Source organism: Dipodomys ordii, unplaced genomic scaffold, assembly GCF_000151885.1.
Source record: "Dipodomys ordii isolate 6190 unplaced genomic scaffold, Dord_2.0 Scaffold6, whole genome shotgun sequence".
NCBI classification, from domain to species: domain Eukaryota; kingdom Metazoa; phylum Chordata; class Mammalia; order Rodentia; family Heteromyidae; genus Dipodomys; species Dipodomys ordii.
This window is the reverse complement of record NW_012267222.1, coordinates 7,746,419-7,772,635: the sequence shown is the minus strand read 5'-3', so window position 1 is coordinate 7,772,635 and position 26,217 is coordinate 7,746,419. Positions and strand designations below refer to the sequence as shown.

Genomic DNA, 26,217 nt, shown 5'->3' with positions numbered 1-26,217 from the left:
TGCTATAAAGATTCCATGAGATGGGCTGGGAGTGTGGCTTAGTGGTAGAGTGCTTGCCTAGCATGCCTGAAGCCTTGGGTCTGATTCCTCAGTACCACAGAAAAACAGAAAAAGCCAGAAGTACTGCTGTTGCTCAAGTGATAGAGTACTAGCCTTGAGCAAAAAGCAGCTCAGGGACAGTGCCCAGACCCTGAGTTCAAGTCCCAGGACCAGCAAAAAAAAAGATTCCATGAGATCATGTGTGTGAAAACACCTGGTGGGATAAAAGTGAGTGATCAGCAGATGTTTACCCTTTCCCTCTCAAGAGACACATAAGTCAAGCCACAGCTAGGAAAGCACATGGTTTGAAAACATGCACTGGGGCTAGGAATGGGACTTAGTGGTAGAGTGCTTGCCTAGCATGCATGAGGCCCTGCGTTTGATTACTTAGTACCACATAAACAAAATAATAAAAAGAAAACATGCACTGACTTCATATAATTATATCAAGTGAGCCTCAGCCCAGACCTCCCAATCTCAGGCAATAATAATGGTGTGCATTTATCATCCCAGCCACCTGGAAGTAACTAAGAAGATGGTTATCCAGGGAAAAAGAAAGATCATATACAAAAAAATATATATATAAAGCAAAAGGTACTCCAGGGTTTGAACACTTGCACAGCAAGCACAAGGCCCTGAGTTCAAACCCCAGTATAAACAAAAAGGGGAAAGAGGAACCAGGTTGAGTGTTTCCTCTTTGGTTTGTTCAATTTGTTCTCTTGTGTGTGTGTGTCGGTCATGGGGCTTGAACTCTTGGCCCAAGCCCTGTCCCTGAGCTCTTCAGCTCAAGGCCACTGCACCACTTCTGGTTTTCTGATGGTTAGTTGGAGTTAAAGAGTCTCATGACTTTCCTGCCTGAGCTGGCTTTGAACCATGCTCTTGGGTAGCTAGGATTACAGGCATGCCACCAGCACCTGGCTCAATTTGTTCTTTTAAACCCCATAATTGTTTTAACTGGCTTTTTGAGGTATCATCTATGCCACAAGTTCACCAGGATGTCCACATAAATTATTATTTTCACAGGATTACTACAAATGAGCCTATGTGACACACCTTACCTAGTTCAATGTTCTGGGATGTATCTGCTGTATGAAGGGCTACCTCTTTGCCAGGTTTTAAAGTCCCATTAATGGGCATTCCTTTCACATAAAAGTCCAGTTCACAAGGCAACAAGTTGCATATTACCACAGTTGGCAGGAGATAAATGGTATGCCCAGGCTGTCTGAAAATCTGTTTGGCACTGTCAGAAAATATGTTGGAGGGCATATAATCTGGATAATTTTCTTTCTTGATAGCCACACAAAACCTATGAAGACAAAATAGTGTATAAATCATCAGCTTGCATGAAGAACTTGAATTTTTCTCCTGAAGCTGAATTACATTACAATGGTTCAATGTTAGTTATACATTTGCGCTTTTTAATCCAAATGCATCTATACAATAAATATTACAGATTTTCAACTGTCTGTTTAATGAATTTTGACAATTACACATGCCTCTATAATACCACTCAAAGCAAGCTATGAACTATTTAACCCCAAAAAGCTCCTTCATGTCCTTTTCCAATCAATATTCTCTACCTATCATTCAGGCAATCACTTTCCACTAGTTGTTTGTTCACAAGTTGCATATAGCTGGAGTCATGTAGCATATATTACTCTGTCTGACTTTACCTATAAAATTCAGCCAATTTTAGTATTTTTTCATTGATGGTGGTATGCCATGGTAAAAATCACTCTTTTCTTACTTATTATCTTGTGGATATCCAATTGGTTTCCAGTTTAGGGCTAAATAAAAATAAATTTTTTGGAGATAAACTTTCATTTCTTTCAGTAAAATAACTAGATTATGAATAGGTTCTTAGCGTTTATAAGAAATTGCCTTAGTGGTGCTATGGCTCAAAGTGGTAGTGTGTTAGTCTTGAGTAAAAAAGCTCAGGGACAACACCCAGGCCCTGAGTTCAAGCCCCACAAACAACAAAAAAGGAAAAGAAGGGAAAGGGAAAGGGAATGAGAGAAAGAAGTTACCATGCATTGCTCTAAAGTGGTTGTACCATTTCATAGACCCAGCTATTTATGAGTTCTAGTTGTTCCACATCTTTGCCAACATTTAATATTGTCTGTCTTTTCTTATTGATCCCTTCTAGGAGAGTATACCTGTAATTCAGATTTGCATTTTCCTTTTTTTTCCACATTTTTTTTTATTGACAAGGTGATATATGGACAGGTTACCGTTACGTAAGGTAACAAGTACATTTCTTGTCAAACTTGTTACCCTTTCCTCATTTTTCTCCCACCCTCCTCCCAGCCCCCTACAGAGATTTGCATTTTTCTAATCACTAATTATTTTGGACATCTTTTCATTTGTCTACTTAAAATTTGTATATTGTCTTCTATAAACTATCAGTTCAAATATTATTGTTGATTTGAAGGACTTCTACATAAAAATTCTTTGTTAAATGTACTTAAACAGGTAGGCACTGGTGGCTTATGCCTATAATCCTAGCCTACTCAGGAAGCTGAGACCTGAGGATCAGGGTTCAAAGTCAACCCAGGTAGGAAAATCCAAGAGACTCTTATCTCCCATTAACCACCTGAAAGCCAGAAGTGGTGCTGTGGCTCAAGTAGTAGAGCACTCACTCTGAGCTGAAGAGCTCAGGGACAGTGCCCAGGTCCAGAGTTCAAGACCCATAACAACAACAATAAAAGGTATTTAAACATATAAGCATATGTGTTTATATATGTCCAACTCTATAGTTTATCTATTCCTTTCCTTACTTCAATTTGCTAATAAAAACTTCCAATTTCTCATTTTTCCTCATAGTCTTTGATGCTTTTTGTGTAAGATATCTGCCTACCCAATGTCAGAAAGTATTTTTCTAAAAATTATGGTTCTCAATTGCACATTCATATCTATGATCCATCTCAGATTAAATTTTGCAAATGCTCTGGTAGCTCATGCCTATAATTCTAGCTATCTAGGACACTAAGATCTGAGGATCACGGTTCAAAGCCAGTCTGGACAAAAAAGTCTATGAGACTCCATCTCCAATAAACCACATCAGGCTGGAAATGGAATGGTGGCTTAAGTGGTAGAGAGCTAGTCTCAAGCAAAAAAGCTCAAAGAAAGCACCCTGGAACTAATAAACCAATTGTTTTGCAAATGCAGTGATAGAGAAGTGGAAGTGCATGTTTTCATAGGGCTATTTTCTTGTTCCAGCAATGTTTGTTTGGAAAACTTCCCCATGCTCTACTGTATTGACTTGAAACCTTGTCTAAAAGTCCCCTTTGTACTCCACTGATTGACATTTCTGTCTTTATGCCAATAACACCTGACAGTGGCTCAACAGCAAGTCTTAAAAATAGGTTTTGTAAGTCCTCCAGTTTTGTTCTTTTTTGAGATTGTATTGAATAATCTGGATTCCTAGTTTCCATATAAATATATAAATTAGCTCCTTATTTCTTCAAAGCATACTAAAATTTTGATAGGGATGGTATTACGTCTTCAGATCAATTTATTGAGAAAAGAAATTCTGAGCCAGGAATAATTGTGCATACCCTTAATCCCAAGACTTGGGAAGCTACAGCAAGATGATCTCAAGATCAAGGCCATGCTGGGCTACATATCAAGTTCTAAGCCAGCTTGGGCTATTTATCAAAACTGTGAAAAGGCAAATGGTGCATGTCAATGTAACTGTAGCATAACACATACCTGAAGAATCGGCTTTTTTCTGTGTCCATCGAGTGGCACTCTCGTTTGCTGCTACTAACCTCTGTTGGCTTCACTACATTGGTCCAATGTATTGGAGTTTTACAGAAGAACACACCAAATCCTTTGGGCCGGGCCTGTAGCCGCCAAGAGGTGAGGTGTAAAGGCACGGCGAATGCATCCCCTGGCATGATGGCAGGAAGCACCACTGGCTCTGCATAGAAATAGGAATCAGAACTCAGATGACAGCTCTCCTCCCCAAAACACCAACCACCTCAGGACAAAAACAGGGGATAGCACTGGGTGACAGTCCTCCTCCACAAAAGACTGACCATTTCAGGACAAAATAGGTTTCAGCACTGAGCTGATGGCCCTCCTCCACAAAACACTGACTGTCACTGCCCAAAAAGAAGAATCATCACAGGGGCAACAGCCCATTACTCAAACACTATCCATCTCAGAAAAAAAATAACTGACTGCTTGGGGACATGCCCACTGGGACAGTCAGGACTAGTGTCAACAATTATCTACACTTGAAACAATTAGCACGTACTGTCTGGGGCTGATGGGCTATCTAGTCGTAGTTCCATCGGTGTTTCCAATCTGTTCCTCACAATGAGGGCTGACCGGACAGTGATCACTTTCCGAGCACTGCCTTCCATAGTCACAGCAAAGACTACTCGGACAGGTGGGAGGGCAGAGAACTGTGAAGGAAAGACAGAAACAAGATAGCTGTGCTTCAACAAAAATATACAGACTACAACAATACCACAAGAAGAACAGAAAGCAAAAGCATGATTGCTACCACAGCTCATTACTAAAATTATCATTCAACCCTAAAACAATTTATCTGTACAGAAAGCCAATTACTAAAAACAGCCAGACAGGAATGGTGGTACATGTATAATCCCAGCACCAAGGAGGGTGAGGAGGGAGGGCAGGGCAGCAGCAACAACACCACACACACACACACACACACACACACACACACACACACACACACACACACACACACACACACACACACACACACACACACACACACACACACACACACACACACACACACACACACACACACACACACACACACCCTTAACAACACCACACACACACACACACACACACACACCCTTAACAACACCACACACACACACACACCCTTAACACCACCACACACACACACACCCTTAACACCACACACACACACACACACACACACACACACACACACACTTCCTCCAAAAAAAGGAAATAAATCAAATCTAAAAGGTGCTACAAAAAAAAACAATCTACTAGGATGTGACATCACAAACTATATTCCACACATACACACACAGAAAAATTCCTAGACTTCTGGATACATTATAAAGAATTTCACCTAAGACTGTGATAATAACCTATCCAGGGGCTGGGAAGATGGCTCAGTGGTAGAGCACTTGCCTTGCATGCCTGAGGCCCTGGGTTTGATTCCTCAGCACCACATAAGCAAAAAGAAAAAAGGCAGAAGTGGCTCTGTGACTCAAGAGGGAGAGCGCTAGCCTTAAGCTGAAGAGCTGAAGGACAGCGCCCAGGCCCAGAGTTCAGGCCCCGACCGGACCCAAAAATAAATAAATAAATAACCTATCCAATTTTCCAAACATCCTTCATACACAATGTCCCCAGATTCCTACACGAGTCCTTATGTGGAAACTTTAGATGATTTGGTTTCGACACTACTGGAGAACAAAAATAACAATCAACTGAAGCAAGGAGAAAATTAGAAAGACTGAGGTAGGACTTTGCAAGGCATTAAATGATTTAACTCCCGTGGCATTTTCCTCCAAGATTAATACCGAGAAAACATTCCTTGAACACAAACAATGGTCTGGACACTGCCCAAACACACCCAGAAAACTCCGAGGAGCTCTTCTGAGATTTAAGAGTTGTCTGTATGGGTGTGACTTTCAAAGAACACTGTACTTCTTTTCTCTAAGTGTCACTCAACCTACTCTGTCAGTCCATATACTGTTCATTGCCATAAGCATAGAAAAACTAACATTTTTATTCCAAAAGAACTTAAAAATAAACTTCTCTCTTCACAGTATCCTTCCAGCATCTGTTCAATAATCACTCTTTCATAAACAAGGTATCAGGTTTCAGAAACTCAAAATAACGAGGAAAACTTATTTATTTTGGGTCTTAGGTCGCAGTTACTGGCTACTATTATTATTTCAGGTCTAGATTTGGCAAATGAAAGAACATGTTATATATGTCCTTCTGAACCTGGCTTATCTTGCTCAAGATGATATCTAGTTTCATACATTTTTCTCCAAATGACGTAATTTCATTCTTCAGGCCTGAATAATGTTCCATCATGTCTACACACAATCAATCCATCAGCTGTTGAGCACCTAGGATGATTTCATAGCTTGTCTATTACGAATAGCACTTCATAAATATGGCTATGAGGACATCTCCATGGCATGATGACTTACGTTTCTTTGGGTACATGCCAAAGAGTGGTACAGCACAATCATATGGCAGTTTTATTGTCTTTGAAGTCAGCCCAGGTAGAAAAGTTTTTGACTTTTTGCTGTTTTTTGTTTTTTTAGTCAGTTGTGTGCTTGAACTCAGGATCTGGGTGCTGTCCATGAAGCTCTTTGTACTCAAGGCTAGTGCTCTGCCACTTAAGTCACTGCACCACTTCCAGTGTTGGGGTGGTTAACTGGAAATGAGTCTCATAGGGACTTTTCTGCCTGGGCTGGCTTTGAACCACAATCCTCAGGTATCAGTCTCCTAAGTAGCTAGGATTACAGGTTTGAGCTACTGGCGCCCAGCAGTCCTTGAGTCTTATTTCCAATTAACCATCAAAAAGCTGCAAGTATAGCTATGGCTCAAGGAGTAGAGCACCAGCCTTGAACACAAAAGCTTAGTGACAGCACTCAGGCCCTGAGCATTCAAGCCTGGGACCAGCACAAGAACAAAAACAAAAAACAACAACAACAAAAAAAAAGTATTGTTCTGCTCCGTGTGTTCAAGTATGTTTCTGTTCTCTTGCTGTTAATTTCTTATTTTATTCCATTGTAGTTTGATAAAAATACAAGACATTATTTCAATTCTCTTCAATTATTAAGATTTGTTTATGTTCTGAAATAAGATCCCTTTGGAAAAAAGTTTCTTGGGCTGCTAGAGTTGTTAAGTAGACTAGTTCATAAATGTTTGTTAAGTTCTACAGTATGCTATAGTCCGTGTTTATCTGACCTAGTATTGTTTTACTTTGAAATTTCTTTGTTGATTTCCATTGATGAGAACAGGGTATTAAAATCATCCTCTACACTGTGCTGAGGTATATTTGTGCTTTTATGTCCACCAGTGTTTGTTGTATAAAACTGGGTACAACATTTGGTGTGTTATATTTATAATTATTAAGTCTTAATGGATTGTTCTCTGTAGGTGTATGAAATAAATTTTGATTCTTCTAATTTTGATTTGAATTCTGCTTTTTCAGATATGAACAGAGCTCCTCTTGCCTGCTTTCAAGCTCTATTTACTTATAATTTTCCATTCTTTCGTTCGTCTTGGCCTATGAGGTGTATTTCTGTAGGCAACAAATGATTGAGTCCTATTTTTTAATCCAATCCACTGATCTATGTCTTTTGATAAGGAGAATCCAGACTATTAACATTCAGTTTATTACTAAAAAGTAATTCCTGTCATTTTCTTTTATACTGTTTGCTTCTTCCCTAATCATCATTTGCTTACCTACTTGTCTAATAAAATTTATTCTTTCCCATATTTTCTTTTTTCTTTTTTTTTTTTTTGTGGGGTCCTGTTGTGGGCTTGAACTCTGGGCCTGGGCGCTGTCCCTCAGCTCTTCAGCTCAAGGCTAATGCTCTACCACTTGAGCCACAGCACTACTTCTGGCTTTTTTTTTCTTTTTGCTTATGTAGTGCTGAGGAATCGAATCCAGGGCCTCATGCATGCAAGGCAAGCGCTCTACCACTGAGTCACCTTCCCAGCCCATCTTTCCCATATTTTCTTGGTTGTGTTTATATTTTTTTCTGTGTGCACAGTTCTTTAGGTATATATTTTGGTGATCATGAATTTCTTTCGTTTCTGTTTATCATGGGAAGCTTTTGTTTATTATTTAATTATAAAGGAGAATTTTGCTAGACACAGTAATCTTGGGGGGGTGGAAGACAATGTTTTATTTTATTATTTATTGTTTTATTTCATTCCATCTTCTCCTTGTGTTTATAGTTTCTGTTGAGAAATGTGCTGATTTTTTAGACCTTTCAATATTCTTCCCTTGTTATGTTCATTTAATGTTTTAAGGTGGAAAGCATCTGTTTTGTCTGTTTGGTGTCCTAAAAAGCTTCTTGTATTATACCTTTCCCAAGATTTGGGAAATTTTCTGCTATTGTTTTATTCAATGTTTTCTATGCCTTTATTTTGTATTTCTTCTACTTCTTCCTTCTATGTCCATAATTCATGTGTTTAGTCTCTTTGTTTTGGAGGAGGGGAAGTTGTGGGGAGCCTTGAACTCAGGGGCTGGGCACTTTCCCTGAGCTCTTTTGCTCAAGGCTAGCGCTCTACCACTTTGAGTCATAGCTCCATTTCCAGTTTTTGAGTGCTTAAGGAGATGAGTCTCACCGGGACTTCTCTGCCTGGGCTAGCTTCAAACTGCATTCTCAACTTCCTGAGTAGCTAGGATCACAGGTGTGAGCCACCAGTGCCTGGCTGTGTTTAGTCCTTTTTTCTTTTTTTTGTCGATTGTAGGGCTTGAACTCTTGATCTGGGCATTGTCCCTGAGCAATTCAACTCAAGGCAAGCACTCTACCACTTGAGCCACAGCGCCACTTCTGGTTTTCTGGTGGTTTATTGGAGATAAGAGTCTCACAAACTTTCCTTGTTCAGGCTGGCTCTGAACTCCAATCCTCAGATCTCAGCCTCCTGAGTAGTTAGTATAAACCACCAGCGCCCGGCTTGTGTTTAGTCTTTAATGTTGTCTCTAAGGTCTTACATGTTCTATATTTTTAAATTATTTTCCCTTATCTAAATGTTCTCATTCATCTACATTGTCTTCAAAACTGGGTATACTATCTTCAATTTCATTCAGTCTTGGATCTGTCTTAGCTCAGGTTTCATCTGATTTTATTTGACATGTTGAGCTTTTTTTTTTTTGGGGTCCAGTCATGGGGCCTGAACTCTAGGCCTGGGCACTGTCCCTCAGCTCTTCAGCTCAAGGTTAGCGCTCTACCACTTGAGCCACAGCGCCACTTTCGGCTTTTTTCTTTTCGCTTATGTGGTGCTGAGGAATGGAACCCAGGGCCTCATGCATGCAAGGCAAGCGCTCTACCACTGAGCCACCTTCGCAGCCCAACATGTTGAGCTTTTCATTTCCAGAATTTCAATTTAACTTTTTTTCAGGATTTCTATAACTTTACTGAATTCCACATTCATATCCTGCATTGCCTTCCTAATTTCATTCAGCTATTTATCTATATTCTTTTTTAATTCATTCATGCATTTTTATAGATCATCTTTAATTACACTTATGAATCTTATAATCATCCTGAATTCTTTGGGATATCATTCATTCCACTTTCTTTAATATCTATGCTCATCAACTTGCTGTCTTTTGAAAGGTACACCATATATACCTTGAATTTTATACTGGGATTTTCAAATCTGAGACCAAGTTGTCAGTTTTTTAGGTTGAATCACCTATGGACTTTCAGTTCAACTTCTCTCAGTGTTCAGGCAGGACTGTGCAGTGGCAGGGTTAAGGTGCCGCTTCACACCACTAGACTAAGAGGTTGTAACTCACCTACATGTTCAGGGGACCAGGCTTAATTCCCAGCACCACTTAAAGATAAAGAAACTATCTGGAGTCTCTTGTAGTGACTAGTGTACAGCTTGGTGCTATTAAGGGTGAGGCTGGTAAGGTGTCCACTTCTGTCCTTTTGTCATTTCAGAAGCTTCTCTACTTTACAGACTAGCAGCTGCTTCTGATTGCAAGAAGGTCTGCAGTCCATGGATTGGACAAGTTCTCACTTGCTCTCCAGATCGCCTAGTTTGTGCCCCCAAGATAGAGCAAGCATCCAAGTCAAGAATGTACCCCAAATGAGTCAGAAAGCAGGAGAAGCAATCAGGGCACTGAGCTCTGTACTGCTGATGGAGAACTGAGACTAAGGCACTCTCCTGCTGGTCTTAATGCATTTATATCCTGCCCAGCAGTTGACTACTCTGTGGGAAGCAGGAATCTGGGGAAATCAAATCATGTGGTTTGTAGGTCCTGGGCTCAGAGCTCTCAGTCATGCCTGGCAGCAAACTACTGCAACTAGCAGATAGCTCATAGAGGTTCTTAGTGCTTTTAGAACCTATCCAACAGTATATTAACCTGTGGGTAGGCACTTTTATTTCAACCATGACTTCATATCCAAATAGAAAGGCAAACTATAATTTTCTGATGAGCTTTTAGAGGGACACCATCCTAAGCACAAAACAGTATCAAAGCCCAAGTCTCCACTGGCCCTAAAAGCCCTCTATAATCTAGGCCAATGACATCTCCATAGTCCCATGTTCAGACTGACATGAAATTCCACATTTCAAAGCTTTCAATCCTCAGTGAGAAGAAATTACAAATTCAAGACTGAAAATTTTTTTATGTCACCTTGTCATATTTCAAAAGCCAATTTTTTTCAGGGTAGGCAAAATATGGAATCTCACTATTTGTACTATTTGGGCCCAATATATGAAATACATATGATTTGCATGACTTTTGGACCTAAATATATGAAATACATAGTCTTATTTGGATAAATTTCTATTTTTAACTTTGAAAGAAAGAGACATTGGACCAAAATATTTTTCACTGTAGTATTCATTAGCACATAAAAGGGAAAATACTTTCTTGCAAATTCTTAGAAAAGGAAGGTGATCATTAATAGAAAAGGACAGAGATAAACACCAATCACATACATTTGATAATGTCCTCTGATCATCAAGAAACATAAGATATATATACTCAGTAAGCACGGCAAAAACCAGAACTCATACTCACATAAACCTGTGGATGTATAATATTTGTTCTGCTGCTTGGGCTGCCAATCTAAGAAAGATTCAAAGTCAGAGAGTTAGCTGATCTAAGATAAAAGGCATACTTTTCTTTTTTTCTTTTTATAATAAGCATCATTTAATTCAATAATAATATGATTTGATTAAAAGGATGTTATTTGAAAATAGTTTCAGGTAAAGTATATCTATTACAAAGATAAAACATCATTTCTTAACAGCTGTGAGGACCACAATATTTACTCTACAACCCTTTAGTTTATGCAAAATCTCTCCAGGACACATCAATTCAATGCAAAGGAATCTATGGGGAAAATTAGAACTTTCGTTGCCTGACATGAATTTAGGCAGAGAAGTAATTTGAAAGGAAGAGCTAGTTTTTTGTTTTTATTTTCTTTCAGACAGTTTGAGTACTACACTGCAATGATTAAAAAGAAAAGTTATAAACCAGTGCCTTCTGCACGAGTATTTTTCACACTATCTACAAAACTACTGTTTCTACCTCCTCATGGGCTACTCCTAAATGAGTACAATTACCCAATGCAATACAAGTATCAGGAAAAAACACCCATGGCAGCTACCCCAGCATCTGCCTGCACACATCAGTCAGGGAAGCTGCCTACAACCCTCTCCAATGGCCCTACAGCCTGAAGACTGCAGACTGGGGTAAAACTAGGTAAGGGTGCTTAAGTATGCGTTAGCCGAAAATAAAGGACAATGGGCATCTCCCTTTGCACCATAAAGAAGGATCTGGGGCAGGGAATGGTAGCTCATGCCTGTAATCCCAGCTATTGGGGAGGTAGAGATCAGAAGAATCATGGTTCAAGGCTAGCCCAGGCAAAAAGTTAAATGAGACAGCATCTCAACAAATGAAGTAGACATGGTGGCATATACCTGAGGACCCGGATACAGAAGACTATAGCCAGGAGGATCACAGTGAAGGCCAGCCTTACTTACAAAAAAAAAAAAAAATTAAAGCAAAAAGGGCTCGAGGTGGGCTCAAGTGTCTGTCAGAGTGGTTGCCTGGCAAGCAAAGGGCTCCGAGTTCAAACCCTGATACTAACCAAAAAGCAAACAAACATGATTTGGGTGTAAGGAGCTGAAAGGATCAAGGAATAGCATTATAAAAAATATAAATAGCATATAAATTAGGAAGTTTAACATTATGTTAAATGGTCAATATAGATGGCTTTCATAAGATCTGCATCCATAATTCAACCAACTTCCTCCAGACTGTGTACTATGTACTAGGTAGTGAGACTTATGATAATCACACCTGAACTGAACATATACTAACCCTATTGTTCTTATCCCCTAAACAGAGTAACAAACCATTTACATAGCATCTACCCAGTAACAGGTAGTGTATGATGTGTGTACATTACCCACAAACCACTATATCATATTATGTAAGTGCACTGAGCATCTGAGCATTTTAGCATGGGGAAATGGTTGGAGACCTGAACCCATGCTCCAGGGATGCTGAGGCTATATTCATGTTTACAGACTAGTAAACAGTCAATCAGGCCATCTAATTATAAAGTGTACCTTCCCAGGTAAGCTGATGTATTACTGCCAATACTGTATCTGTTTTCCACTGAAATTATCCATTGTCTGGTATATGTGCATATGGATGCCTCTGGCTGAGCCAATATAATCTAAAGTCTTCTTTGTCCCACTAGCAAAATTATTAGACAAAATTATTATAGACTTAACTATCTCACAGCCTGGTTCATAGGAGTTGAGACCACACTACCACTGTACCATTAATCACCCATTCCACAGCCACTCACTGTAGAAGAAGATGAATTTTTATCTGGTGCTGCATATCGGAAGAAGGTTCCTACTTTGTCCACAGACACTGGGCTTACTTGCTCCCAGCCATTTACTCTCACTTGCAGCTGATGGATCCGTAGGTCATGGGTGTGTCTGTTACGAAGGACACAGACAGGGAAATCAAGCATAGTATCAAAAGGGATGGAAAACAGAATGAAGATTCCAATCTGCTTTACTATATGACATAAAAAGCCAGTCAGCTAAATTGTTTGGGAATTACCTAATACAGGGGGAAAAAAATCAAGAGAATAGTTGAACTGGGCTTTATGTTTGTGGCATGAATTGAAAGGTAAGAAGAGCCCGAGCAAGGACAACTTTCACTCTCCTGTACTGTATGCTTGTAGGTTTGCTCCTTACAGCTCCCACCCCAATCTTCATAAACTAATGGTGTCAGTGAAACCATTCCAGTGCAGTGGTAAAAATGTGTCAGCAATTGAATCATACAGCCACTCTATATACATTCATACATACATACACACACATATATACATGGATACATATGTGAAGTTTTTCTTCTTGGTTGCTCTGTTGAATGTCGTACTTCTCTCAGAACCACACTCAGTAGTTTGGCTCCAGCTCTACTTGACTAGAAACCGGTAAACAAGACAGAACCCTCAGTTTCAGAGCTGAAATTGGAGCAGAAGGCAGTGGGAAGAACAGAAGGAATAGGAGGAAATTGCACATTTAATTCTATTTTAGACTTTGCCTAATTCAAGCCAGAAGTCTAAAACAAGGAACTGAATTTAAGGCTGACAGGAAAGTGGGGGGCAGGGACGAAATGCATGGAGTAGGTACAGAGTGCCAAGGGAGGAATATGCCCGAAGAGACATTGATGTTGATGAATGCAAGCAGAGCAGTAGGACTTGAAGTGGTTTACAGAGCATGAAAACATAAAACAGAAACAACAAGGAAGTCAAGCCCTTTCCAGACAGAGGCAGTGCTTATTCAAAGACACTGAATTCAGTCCTGTGGTTCTCCAAGAACTGTAAACTATGTGGCAGGAAAAGACTATGCTGCCTAAGGTCGCCTCCAGGAACATGTCCACAGAACAGGAGTCTCCCCCCACTCCTGTGCTGGCGCTGGAACCTGGAGCCTTACATATGCTAGGCAAGCACTCTACCACTAAGCTATATCCCCAGACCAGGATCTTTGCTTTTAGCATTTTTTCTCTGTAAAACCCAGAAACCCATATGCTTATAACCCTTGCAGAGGAAGAAGTGCCTAGCGTGGGAGAGGCCTGCAAAGACTTCAGCACATGAGAGCAACATGCAACTGTAACAATGCAGGAACTGATCTCTTCTGTTTCAGTTCAGCCTAAAAGCCACCAGAAGCTCCAACTCTAAACTCTTCACCTATCTGACTTCCAAGTCTTAGCCTATTCAGACCATGAGACAGTCCTTCCACTTAAAAATGTTTGCAAATAATGAGACACTTTAATTAGACATCTTACAGTCTCATTTACCAGACACAAAATGTTTTATCCCTTTGGTGGGCTATTTCAGGAGTACATAAGCCTGTGGTCCCTCTCAGTGAGCTATTTTCATACTTATTAGGATCAGAATTTCTTGAGTTTTTTTTGCTGGTTCTGGGGCTTGAACTCAGGGCCTGGGCACTGTCCCTGAGCTTCTTTTGCTCAGGGCTAGAACTCTACCACCTAAGCTACAGAACCACTTCCAGTTTCTTTTGAGTAGTTTATTGGAGAGAGATAGTGTCACAGACTTTCCTTCTCTGGCTGGCTTCAAACTGTGATCCTCAGATCTCAGCCTCGATTATAGGCATGAGCCACCAGCACTTGGTGGATGGATCAGAATTTCTATCTTACCATAATTAGTTCTACTTCTGGAGATTTTCCACCTACTACAAATAATATATGGTGTAAACGCATTCTAGGTTTGAGTTAATGTGCTATGAGAACCTTGGAGAACAACATGTCATCTTTGCATCAGATACCAGGCCAGGATATAATAAACTTGAGTGTCACCATGTGTCTATGCTTTACATGTTTTATAAAACACACAGCTCATCTCCTCACACATTACATGAATGGATAATGGAAAGAAATTTATTTTCCAACATAACAAGACAGCCTACATTTTAAAAAAGAAACAGGAATCTTCAAAACACCTTTTACAAGTAAAATATTGACATTATTAATAAGTAAAAAGGCAAAATATGAGAAATAATTTTTCCATTTTAATTTTTAAAGAGAAAGAATAAATGATCATCTGTTTGTTACCTATGTCGTAACTTCCCTCTCGCTTCAAATTCAAAAGGAATCTCTTCGCCAGTAAGGACTTCTCGCCACTCACTAACATTGTGTGTATCATCCAGAAATGCTCCATTCCCTTCTGGAACCATCCCTGGACTCCCACTGTGAGACAGTGCTGCCCTGGAAGAAAATCACATACCAATAACCAACTATGTCTTGTTCATTCTCTTCACAAGAGCTCTGCACTGAGGAGCAGAGATTCCCCTTAAAACAGATCCACAGCCCTTAAGAGGCCAGCCACTGTTATTTCATAATTATTTCCAGCTTCAGAAATAGCTGACAGCTGGTGCTGGGCATGGTCATGTACACCTGTAATGTCAACATTCAGAAGGTTGAAGCAGGAGGATCCTGAGTTTAAGGAGCTACATAGCAAGACTCTCTCTCTCCCCTTACCCCAGTTTGTTATTGTTGTTGCTGTTAGTCACGGGACTTGCACTCAAGGCCTAGGCACTGTCCCTGAGTTTTTTTGCTCAAGGCTGGTACTCTACAACTTTGAGCCACAGCTCCACTTCCGGTTTTCAGGTGCTTAATTGGAGTCTCACAGAATTTCCTGCCCAAGATGGCTTTGCTCTCAGCCTCTTGAGAAGCTAGGATTACAGATATAAGCTGCCAGAGACTGACTAATTTTTTTTGTCTTAAAAAGAAATAGTGCCTATCAAGCCACTTGCCTCCATTAGGACAGTGTGGCATGTATAAATTAAAGCAAGACTTTCCAAAGGAACCTTTGAGTGACTACCCACTTTCCAGACCTGCTATTGAATAGAAGTACCTCTCTTCCACAGCAATCATGCTTGATGTGGAGGCAGGAGGACTGAGATTTCAAATCAGCTGACTCTGTTACTCATTTCATTTACCACTGCTTAAACTGGGAAGGTCACTGTGTATTTGAAATGCTGAGTCAAGATCTGAACAGCAGTCATCAGATAATGTTCTCACTGAGCTCAGGCACTCTCTTTTAGAGTTGCAATGTGGGCTGGGAAGGTGGCTCAGTGGAAGAGTGCTTGCCTTGCATGCATGAGGCCCTGGGTTCGATTCTTCAGCACCACATAAGCAGAAAAAGCCAGAAGTGGCGCTGTGGCTCAAGTGGTAGAGTGCTAACCTTGAGCTGAAGAGCTGAGGGACAGTGCACAGGCCCAGAGTTCAGGCCCACAACTGACAAAAAAAAATAGAGTTGCAATGTGATTCAGAAATCAAGTTTGTTTGTTTTGGGGGCTTTTTTCCAGGTATGAGGGAGGATGGAGGACATTTTCACAATCATCTTGGAAGAAAAATGTAAAACATTTAACAACTACATATAGCTTTAAAGAAAAAAGCAAGAGTGACAGGTACAGAGACTGAATGGTTTTTCTTCATACTCCTACTTTGAGCCTAACACTGGACCAACTTCTCAGACTAGATTCTATACAGAATCAGAAATGCCTATCTGTCTCAGTTAAAAAGAAAAATTATTGATTCAATTACAATCCCAGGGGCCTCAACCAGGGCTATTTTGCTCTGGTGACAGAGATGGCTCTGGAAGTCAGGCTAATTGATCCTTACCTGGTGGGTGTGGTAGTCAGCGTGGCAAACCACAGCGTACAGCCCGTATGGTTCCTCAGAGCAAAGGGGACAAATGGCTGCCGGCGCTTGGGGGTTTTCACCTCTGCTATGAAAAACAGAACAAGGCTATTAACATCTGCCTCCATCTGCATGGTAGAGACCCTCCCCATACCTGTGGACAGGGCCCACTGCTGACTCTTGTGCAAAGGGACTGAAGGCAGAGGCAAGAGAGTGAAGAACCACAGGTCAGCGAACAGGGTAAATGAAAGTTCCATGCATTTGCTAGCTGCTGTGGGACATCTGTCCTTCCCCATGTCTCCCACAGGTCTTACAGCTCAGAAAAGAGCATCCAGACATGGTCTGGCTGGAACAAGAAAGACACTGAAATGGTCTACTACTTTCAAGAAATATACTCTATAAATAGGTAACCTAGACTGTAGCATGTACTTAGCTTTTCCAAACAGTCTTTCCTTAAGGAAGTTTCTTTTTATAGAATGCATATCAATTGCAAAAAAAAAAAAAATCCTTCATCATTCTCTTAGGATGATAGCTGGATTTTTCTCCCTGGAAAATCAGGGATATACTATCCCAAGTCTTCTTAAATGAAGTTTTTGCTCATTTTTAGCATAGGCTTCAGATCCAGCACAATAAGGTAAGCCACTATGAAGGCTACAAAAGAACATAATACATGGCATGGCTTCACAAACCAACCTAGACCTGGGAAACTGCAGAGAAAAGACAACCAATACAAAGCTATAAGCAAACAAACTCCAGAAAAAGGTGACTTAACTATAAACTCTGCAAGAAGTCCAAAGAAGGCTCTCTGGTGCCTGGGCTGCCTCCAGACTAATCCTCAGGCACTCCTGGCCAAGTGCCTACGTCACCTCCAATGCTACACAAAGCAAGCAGGAGGCAGAGGCAACACAGAGTGGGAAGGCTCAGCATACAGCCACTGCCAACCACACTGGGCCCCAGTGCCCAGCCCTATTTCACTCTGTGTCCATCCTGAAAGCACAAAGACAGCCTGAGAAAGACTGCAAGGTCAATGGTCTGCACCAGGACAAAAAAAAAAAAGCCATCTAGATAGGCAATAAACACGGACAAGGGAAGGCACCAGGGCAAAGCTGGGGTCAGCCTACAGGCAGCATGCTGACCACAGACAAATGCAAAGGCAAAGGGTGACCTGTACTGCTGTGATCATCCCTGCCTTTTAGTTAGGAACGGCTTTCTCTTGTGCTTTTATACCTTCTACAGTTCTCAGAACTTTACACTGTGACACTGGTACCGTCAGTGGCTAAGAGAGTCCTAAGACACAAAGGAAGCAGCCTCCCTTATATCCCCACAATTTCGTAGGGATACTTCTAAAGAGAAGTATCCCAGCACTATGCCTATGTTCATCCCAGTAGCCTCATACAGTGATGCTCATCAACCAGAAAATGAAGGAGTAGCTAAGAGAGGGGAGTAAATCACCCATGAGTAGTCTACTGGGTAAACAGTATTTCATGCAGCACTGTAGAAAGCGCTGCCTGCCATGGCAGCGAAGAGATACAGACCAGGAGGAAAAGGGAGCAGATGTGCCTTCACATCCACTGGGGGAGACACTGCCAACTTCCACTTGCAAACTGGATTTAAGAAGAACAGGTATCAGGTGGCTTTGATCACTTTGTTTGCAGGGATCTACAAGGGCATCCATAAGCACACAGCTTTGGAATTTCAGAGCATGGTAGCACACTGCTCAAGTCCCTGAGCTCTCTGTGTTGACCAGATATAACAGTACAGGCATCAGTAACCCACTTCTCTAAGGAGAGAACTACAGGGCATGCACATGAATACACACCAAACATCAAGGAACAAAACTGACACTTAACTGCCCCAGGATTCAAATAAACAGAGAAAATTCCCAGATCCATCAAAGACAACATTATCTCCTGATGTCTTAAAAAAAAAATCTGCCTTCCATGCCCAAATTGAGTATCTCTATGAGCTGAGATAACCTAAAGTTCTTTCACAAAATAGTTCAGCCTCAAATGGTTCCAGCAGAGGAAATTCCTACAGTTTGGCCTTGTTTCCTTGTGTAGCTTGCCAACTATAACAATGTAAGTTACACACTAAATAACGCTCATTCTATCTGAAAGGATCTGGTTTGTTAATCATAATAAATACATAAAGCCCATGTCTGCTGCAGCAGGAAAGTACAGAAAAGCTAAGGTATACATTCATGAACAAATGAAGATGAGAGCCCTCCCTCAAAGATCTTAACCAGTAATAGTTTGCAGAAAAACAAAACAAAACCTAACATGGACAGATACTCTGTTGTAGTAGTTCCATGTTTGTTTTGGTTTTTTAATACAAGGTCTTACTATGTTGCCCAAGCTGGTGCTGAACTCACAATCATCCTGTATCAGCTCTCAAGTATTGGGACTACAGCTATATACTACCATACTGGATCAAATGCCTTTTTTGTATTATAGATCATGAGTCATGATCCAAACTAATTGCATACAAGCATCAATCACTCATATTAAATGGTGCTCTATAAAGCAAAAGAAGACATGAGCACCTTGGCATTGTAGTTCCCCAATCACTTACCAGTCAATTTGTCAAGGAACCTAAAGGATAAGGAATAGAAAAGTTTTTTAAATGCCCCACCCTACTTTTTTGTACTGGAGTTTGAACTCAGAGCCTTGCACTTGCTAGGTTGGAATTCTACCACTTAAACAAACCTCCCCAGCACTTTAGTCTTCAGTCACTTTTCAGATAAGAGTTTGCTCACATTTTTTGCTTGGGGCTAGCATCTGAGGAAGGCTGTAATCTCCTATGAGATTATAACTGTCTTGAGGATTTTTTTTGTCCTGTCTCTTAGGTTCTTAAATCCATATCTAAAGAAATTAACAATACCAGTTTTTTTTACTGAGAACCTTTTTCTTATTTTATATCTGATTATTATTCCTCATATTTTATAGACCCCCTACATTCCTGTGAGAACAAATGCTTACTGGGTGTTCTGTAAGCCAAGACACAGAGAATTAGCAGCACTTGTTGACAGACCACGGTACTCTTCCATCTACTTGCTTTAACTGGCTTTGGCATTTCTGCACCATATACTGTAGAGTTTACTCCATTTACAAAATTAAAGGAGATAAAAGACTGACAATGGAGTACAACTCTTCTGATATAATAAAGCACTACTCTATTCATTAGTTGAAGGTGTTCTTTCATGTTATGTTCCCATTCAGTTCTGATCAACAAAAATAATTGACATTCAAGGCAGTTCTTAAACCAAGAAAATGAAGCAAGCCCTCGCTTGGCTATACTGTACCTCTAGCATAGATCTGGTGCTCTAGGTTAGTCAGACTGGCTGTACTCCTAGTTCTAAGGTAGACAAGGGGAAGGCCTGGTAGACAGGAAAGACAAAGTTAGAGGGTAAGAATAAATATGGTGAATAAGACTCACCTCCAAACAATAAGCACAAATAGAGAACATTACAAAAATAGCAAGCATCATGCAGGTACAGGATGATTCTTCCTGTTCTTACTAAGAGCAGAGAACATTCTTAACAAAATGAATACAATGTTTTTTTTTACACTGGCTTTCATTATGATGGCTGTGCCAAAGCAGCATGCTGCTCTTTTTCAAAACATATTAAACATTCTCTACAGCAGAATAACTAGCCTTCTGAGGATTTTTTAATTTAAAAGCATGTTCTTAACTGGCACAGAAAAACCACAGAAACTGATCAGTATGGTTTTTAAGGGAGGCTGCTCCATTCCAGGTGGAAAAACATAGTAGCAGTAGAATCCTGGTTCCCCCGGCCTCGCACACTTGGGGAAGAGTCAGGCTGGGTTCCATTAAACCACCTCTAAGGATTTATCTCATCATACTGTTTAAATTCTAAGTTGAACATGAACTTTCTCACTGTACATTTGAGTTTGGTATTTCATAAAGTGATTCAGAATATAATATATATTAATATATATACATGAAAGTTTTAACAAAAGAATCTCAGCTTTTACTAAAGTAGGCCCACAATTATGTCAAAGTGAGACAATTTTCCTGCTAAAGAAACAGCACAAGAGGGAAATCAGCATTTCATAAGGCTGAGTTTCATACTAAGAGCTGCTCAAGATGCTGGTCTGAATAAAGAAGCACAACTAGGGAGGAAATAATACTAAATACTCAAATAAGACCTAAAGTCTGTGATCAGTTCAGCAAGGTTGAAGCCAATAGAGAGAAGCTCAATAATCATTTTGGTGGGACTATTAAAAAATTATAATCCTGGCCTATTCAAAGAATACTATCCTACAATTTCCAGAAACAAAGACACCTAGAAATTTAGGTATATTAGTTATGTGTGATTAAAAAGATATATCACACCTATATCAGCCTAAGTAGCCATAAAAATTTGTATAAGTAAAAGAAGGCTTTTATTTAGCACTGGTATTACACATTGACTAGGTAGCTTATTAACTACAGAAGCATAGGGGTTGGGGGAGAGGATATCCTTTATTACCGTCCTAAAGATCAAATCTTCCTGGTATTTGCAGACTCCTTATTCAAGATCTCTCTGTATAAATAACATTTCCAGAAACACACTCTCTTGGACATATTACATACATAAAGATTATTTAGCATCTTCTGGGTAGACTGCTAGGTTTCTTGACAGACAAACAGGGAAGACTAGAGTAGAAACCAGAGCTGAAAGGCCCTGGCTCCTAAGCAACAACCTCAAGACTTATAACAGCCTGGGAAGACAGAGAACAAGCACAGCTGATATTTCTTTCTTTCTTACTACAAGTACAGAGGGTTTGAGTATACACCCTGAGGAGAGCCAAAACAGAACAAATATTTTAGACACTAAGAAAACCCATTTTCCCATGACATGTTTGCAGACCAGATGGAATATTTAAGTATTCATGAGCTATGTGAAGTCCGGCCAAGCCTCCCCAAAGAAACCACACTGAAAGAGTTGGGGCTGAGTTGAATTTGGATGACAATGGCTTGTGGAACAACTAAGACCATGCAGTTGTCCATCACAATCTCCCCAGTTCTGAGGAAAACAGAGCTCCATGGTAAGGCTCTAAATAAGGAAAGAAAACATCATCAAGGGAACTAACTGGAGAACAAACTGACTCCTCTTTCCTCAAAAGGCTGGGTATTCAATTCTTTTATACTATATGAACAATACAGGGCTTCTCTTTTAAAAATGTTTTTCCACATGGGATCCTGCCCTTCCTCTTTTCAAGAATACATAAACCTTCTATCACTAGCTTTAGATGTTAGAAAAGATGTCTTTAAAATCTGATTTTTAAAAAAATTCAATTAACTGGAAAAACCAATGTTCTGTTGAGGAAACACAGACCAAGCAACAGTTGATCTTGACATAGTTTCAGTGTACCAGCTCATTTACAATGACACCAGATTTTAGGAATTTCGTGTTGCAGATCCTTTCTCCCAATATAGGTGGAATTAAGAGCCCACATTAAAAATTCAGTAGATTGTGCCAGAAAACTCTCTTGAAAAGACTAAAACAGAACAATAGAAGACAAGTCATAATTTCCCATAGATTTCTCCATGAAGAATGGCGGTTCTGTCTGAATTTCTCAGTGAAGCATTGCATTGTGGTCAACAGTGACTCAGATAGATATGGGCAGGTAAAAATCTTACTTTGTCCAAAGCATGGAGGATCTACTGAAGAGCCCATCCAGTCTTCTGACTTAGTAGAATCCATTTCTTTATCTTCTTTACAGTAATCTGCCATCCATGATTCCTTGGTACTTATATACTGGTCTACAGGAAAAAGAAAAATCCACAAAGATAGTAAGAAGAGAAGTAGAAAAGATTGAAAGTTCATATTAAGTAATTTCAATTCAGCAACATAAGCTCTTCTTAAGTGCCTCTACATGCTAGAACTGCTGCTGAGATGGTATGTGCCCTGGAGAAACTCAAATTTACATGGAAGAGAGTAGCGTGAACAAAACAACACCCAACACAAAAACAAATGTCAATGAGGCTTAAACAAAGATGTGAATAAAATGCCCCAATGGCACAGATTTACTGTTTTGGCAGAAGTGGAGGAATAGATACCAAAGCCCAGAGAAGACTTCAGAGAGGTCTTCAGATTCAAACCATTGTTCTGAGTCTGAAAGAATGAATAGTTTAGCAATTGCCAATGTGATTAAGAATGGAATGACAAACTAGACATAGGTGACTCATGTCTTAATCTGAACTACTCCGGAGATTGAGATCTAAGGATCAAAGTTCAAAGACAGCCGAGGCAGGAAAGTCTATAAGACTTGTCTCCAATTAACCACCAAAAAGCTGGAAGTGGAGCTGTGGCTCAAGTGGCAGAATGCCAGCATTGAGCAAAAAGAGCTAAGAGATAGCACCCAGGCCCAAGTTAAGATCTAGGACCAGCACAAATGGAAAAAAAAAGAAAAAAAGAATGGAAGTGACATTCTAGGTAGAGGGAATCACATGGGCAAGGATTCTATAGACATGAAAATGCATGTCCAGTGTAACTCATATAACTTTACAACATATTGAGGTAGAAACAATGCAGAGAAATCTAGAAAAGAGAATGACTTAGTTTATGAAGAACAAAGTACATTATGCCAAGGGAAAAGGTTTGGAAACTGAGAGATCAGTCAGAAAGCTTCTAAAGAATAATTAAACCCAGGAGGCTGAAATCCAGCTGCAATTTTCCATGAGCAGATTTATTTTTGGAGAGAACTGTTAAGGGGAACAGCAGGTTAAGAAAATAATTCTGATACACCACACCTGAGTGAAGATATTTCTTTTATACTTGGAACAAGAATGAGTGGTTTCCAGTTTCAATCCCAATACATGCCACAGATATAAGATTTATTTAAACACTAAGCAATATTTATGGGTTTCAGAACACTATTAGAAATAAGAAATTGGGTTTGAAAAAATAAAAATTTTACTAAGGAAAAAAAAAGTTTTCTAGAAGGTATTTTTAAATATCAAATATTTATCAGAAATACTAACAAAAATACTTCTGAGGTGAACTCTTATTTACTTACTTTTTGATTTTTTGGTTTTTTCAGAGAAAATTTCACTATATAGCCCAAGCTAGCCTGGAACTTGCTATGTAGCTCAGACTGGCCTCAAACTTATAATCCTCCTAACCTTGGCCTCTCAGGTGCTGGGGGCCAAGGTTAGGAGGACTATAAGTTTGATTATAAGTTTGCAAACATAAGATAATTTTAGTAGTCTTTTTAAAAAAAAACCCAATAATCAAAAGTTTAAGAGCAAGACTACCATACCAAAATTATCTAATTCAGATTAGGAAATCATGAGGAAAAAAAAAAAACTAATCAAAATAATACAATTTAGAAGATCCATACGGCTAATTTACTGTTATTCATTTTTTGCTTTTGCAATTTTTTTTTTTTGGGTCCAGTCGTGGGGCCTGAACTCAGGGCCTGGTCACTGTCCCTCAGCTCTTCAGCTCAAGGCTAGCACTCTACCACTTGAGCCACAGCGCCACTTCCTGGCTTTTTTCTTTTTGTTTATGTGGTGCCTCAGGCATACAAGGCAAGCGCTCTACCACTGAGCCACCTTCCCAGCCCTGCAATTTTTTTTTTTGAGACATGGTCTTGCTATGTAGTCCAAGCCTCAAACATTCAATTCTCCAGTCTAAGCCTCCCAAGTGTAGGGAATACAGACATGAACCACCACATGTGATGATATGGTAATATTAATATCAAAGCAAATTGATGGATGAAATTTGATTATTTAAAAGTGTGGGGTTTTTGTTTGGGGATTTTTTTGGGGTTTTTTTGGTCATGAGGCTTGAACTCTGGACCTGGGTGCTGTCTCTCAGCTCTTCAGCTCAAGGTGAGCACTCTACCACTTAAGCCACAGTGCCACTTCCTAAAACAGTGGTTTTAAATCTTGGAAACCAAAAAACTTAAGAATCTTATTCCACTAACCCACTCTTCCCTTTGTTCTGACAAGGACAAAGCAGCATTATTCTAACAGCCTCAATGAACATACATGACATGAGGTCACTGTTTTGCCCTGGTGTATGCTACCACTCACAAATGACTTACTCTATTACCAAAAGTAGATTATGCAGAGCACCAAACCAAACTGAGAATGCTAATCTGCTTTTAGATGATAGAAACACAAACAATAGAAACTTCTTGTTCATCCAAACACAGGAATGCACATCTCAGGGTCACCACAGAAACTTCGGAGTATACTCCACTACTCTGGTACCCCTTAGACAAGTCATTTCCAGAGTTAAGTAAGGATGGCATTGATGGGCAACAACAGACAACTTACTCTCTGCTATAAAGACCCAGTCAAAACCACACCAGAAAGAATTATTCTGTGACTAGCCTGAGAAAAGTAAATGTCAACTTGCTTCCAGGGCATTCAGTGACCCCACCTACCAGGCACTATGAAGAGAAAGTGAAGCAAGGCCACTTATAGTTCCTAAGGAATCTCAACACCTTGAAGAGCTGGCATGAGATGCCAACTCTTAAAAGCGGGTTAAAAGGATTCCTGATGGGGCTGGGAAGGTGGCTCAGTGATAGAGTGTTTTTCTTGCATGCATGAGGCTCTAGGTTCGATTCCTCGGCACCACATAAGCAGAAAAAGCTGGAAGTGGCGCTGTGGCTCAAGTGGTAGAGTGCTAGCCTTGAGCTGAAGAGCTGAGGGACAGTGCCCAAGCCCAGAGTTCAGGCCCCATGACCAACAAAAAAATAAAAGATTCCTGAGACTAGTTTAGGGTGCACTGGGAAAGAAACAATGATAATTGATGATGCTAGGCACAGGGCCAAGCATTTGCTTACCTAATATCATCTGATAAACCAAGGGATTGTACAGAAAAGAACTAGCTTGAAACTGCACCCACCAATCAGTACAGAAGTGATATTGATATCCAAACGGGGTTTGGCTTTGGCCTCCAACTTTAGTCGCCGGGGATGGAGACGACTAGCTGCCTGCTGTTGCCAGGATACAGAGCATGGCCATGGCTCGATAAATGGCTCCCAGCCTACAGAAGACAGGAAGTAAGACATCCGTTCAGCAAATATCAAAGGTTTACAGAGAAATACTATTCATGAGTGCTCCGCAAAAACAGACCAGAGCTTAAGCACTCCAAGTCACTTTCTCAACAAAAGTTCCATCTCTTTCCAGGCACCAGTGGCTCATGCCTGTAATCCTAGCTACTCAGTAGGCTGAGATCTGAGGATCATAGTTTGAAGCCAGCCCACACAGGAAAGTCTGTCAAGACTCTTGTCTCCAATTAACCCCCAGAAAAACTGGAAGTGGCACTGTGGCTCAAAGTGGTAGAGTGCTAGCCTTAAGCGAAAAAGCTCAGGGATAGATCCCAGGCCCTGAGTTCAAGTCCCATGACTGACCAAAAAAAAAAGCTCCACTTCTGTCTGCAGATCACCTTATAGATGTCAGTGCTATGGTAGACACAAGTGGACAAGCATAAACAACTCCCACCATGGTCTCCCATGGGTAGTACAAGCATCTATTACAGAGGAGGCAGCACCTGTTCTTGAGCCACTCATGTTGGCAATTACATTTGGCTCCCCTGGTAACACAATCTATTGAGTGAATAAATAGGTAAATCTGTATTCTCATTAGCTTAAGTTTCTCAATGTTCCTATCTTAAAATGTTGTTGAGATAAATTGTTTAAACAACATCTTTACAATTTGAAGAAAACAAACTCATATATACCCATGATTCTACATAAGAAATAGAAAATTACAGGGCTGGGAAGGTG

The 26,217-nt window shown here is 40.2% G+C and overlaps 1 protein-coding gene across 1 annotated transcript in view; it reads right to left on the bottom strand.

Annotated features, from left to right (window-relative positions):
* The window catches only part of Vps13d (vacuolar protein sorting 13 homolog D (S. cerevisiae)), a 236,261-nt gene that overhangs the window by 123,644 nt on the left and 86,400 nt on the right, over positions 1-26,217 (bottom strand). Inside the window, exons 36-45 of the mRNA XM_013031922.1 lie at positions 25,335-25,475; positions 22,115-22,237; positions 19,770-19,844; positions 16,451-16,556; positions 14,879-15,031; positions 12,600-12,735; positions 10,796-10,843; positions 4,301-4,451; positions 3,751-3,961; positions 1,098-1,345 (exon numbers count right to left, since the gene is read on the bottom strand). Of these exons, the coding sequence (XP_012887376.1) occupies positions 1,098-1,345; positions 3,751-3,961; positions 4,301-4,451; positions 10,796-10,843; positions 12,600-12,735; positions 14,879-15,031; positions 16,451-16,556; positions 19,770-19,844; positions 22,115-22,237; positions 25,335-25,475 (1,392 nt within the window). The remainder of the gene's footprint in view (positions 1-1,097; positions 1,346-3,750; positions 3,962-4,300; positions 4,452-10,795; positions 10,844-12,599; positions 12,736-14,878; positions 15,032-16,450; positions 16,557-19,769; positions 19,845-22,114; positions 22,238-25,334; positions 25,476-26,217) is intronic.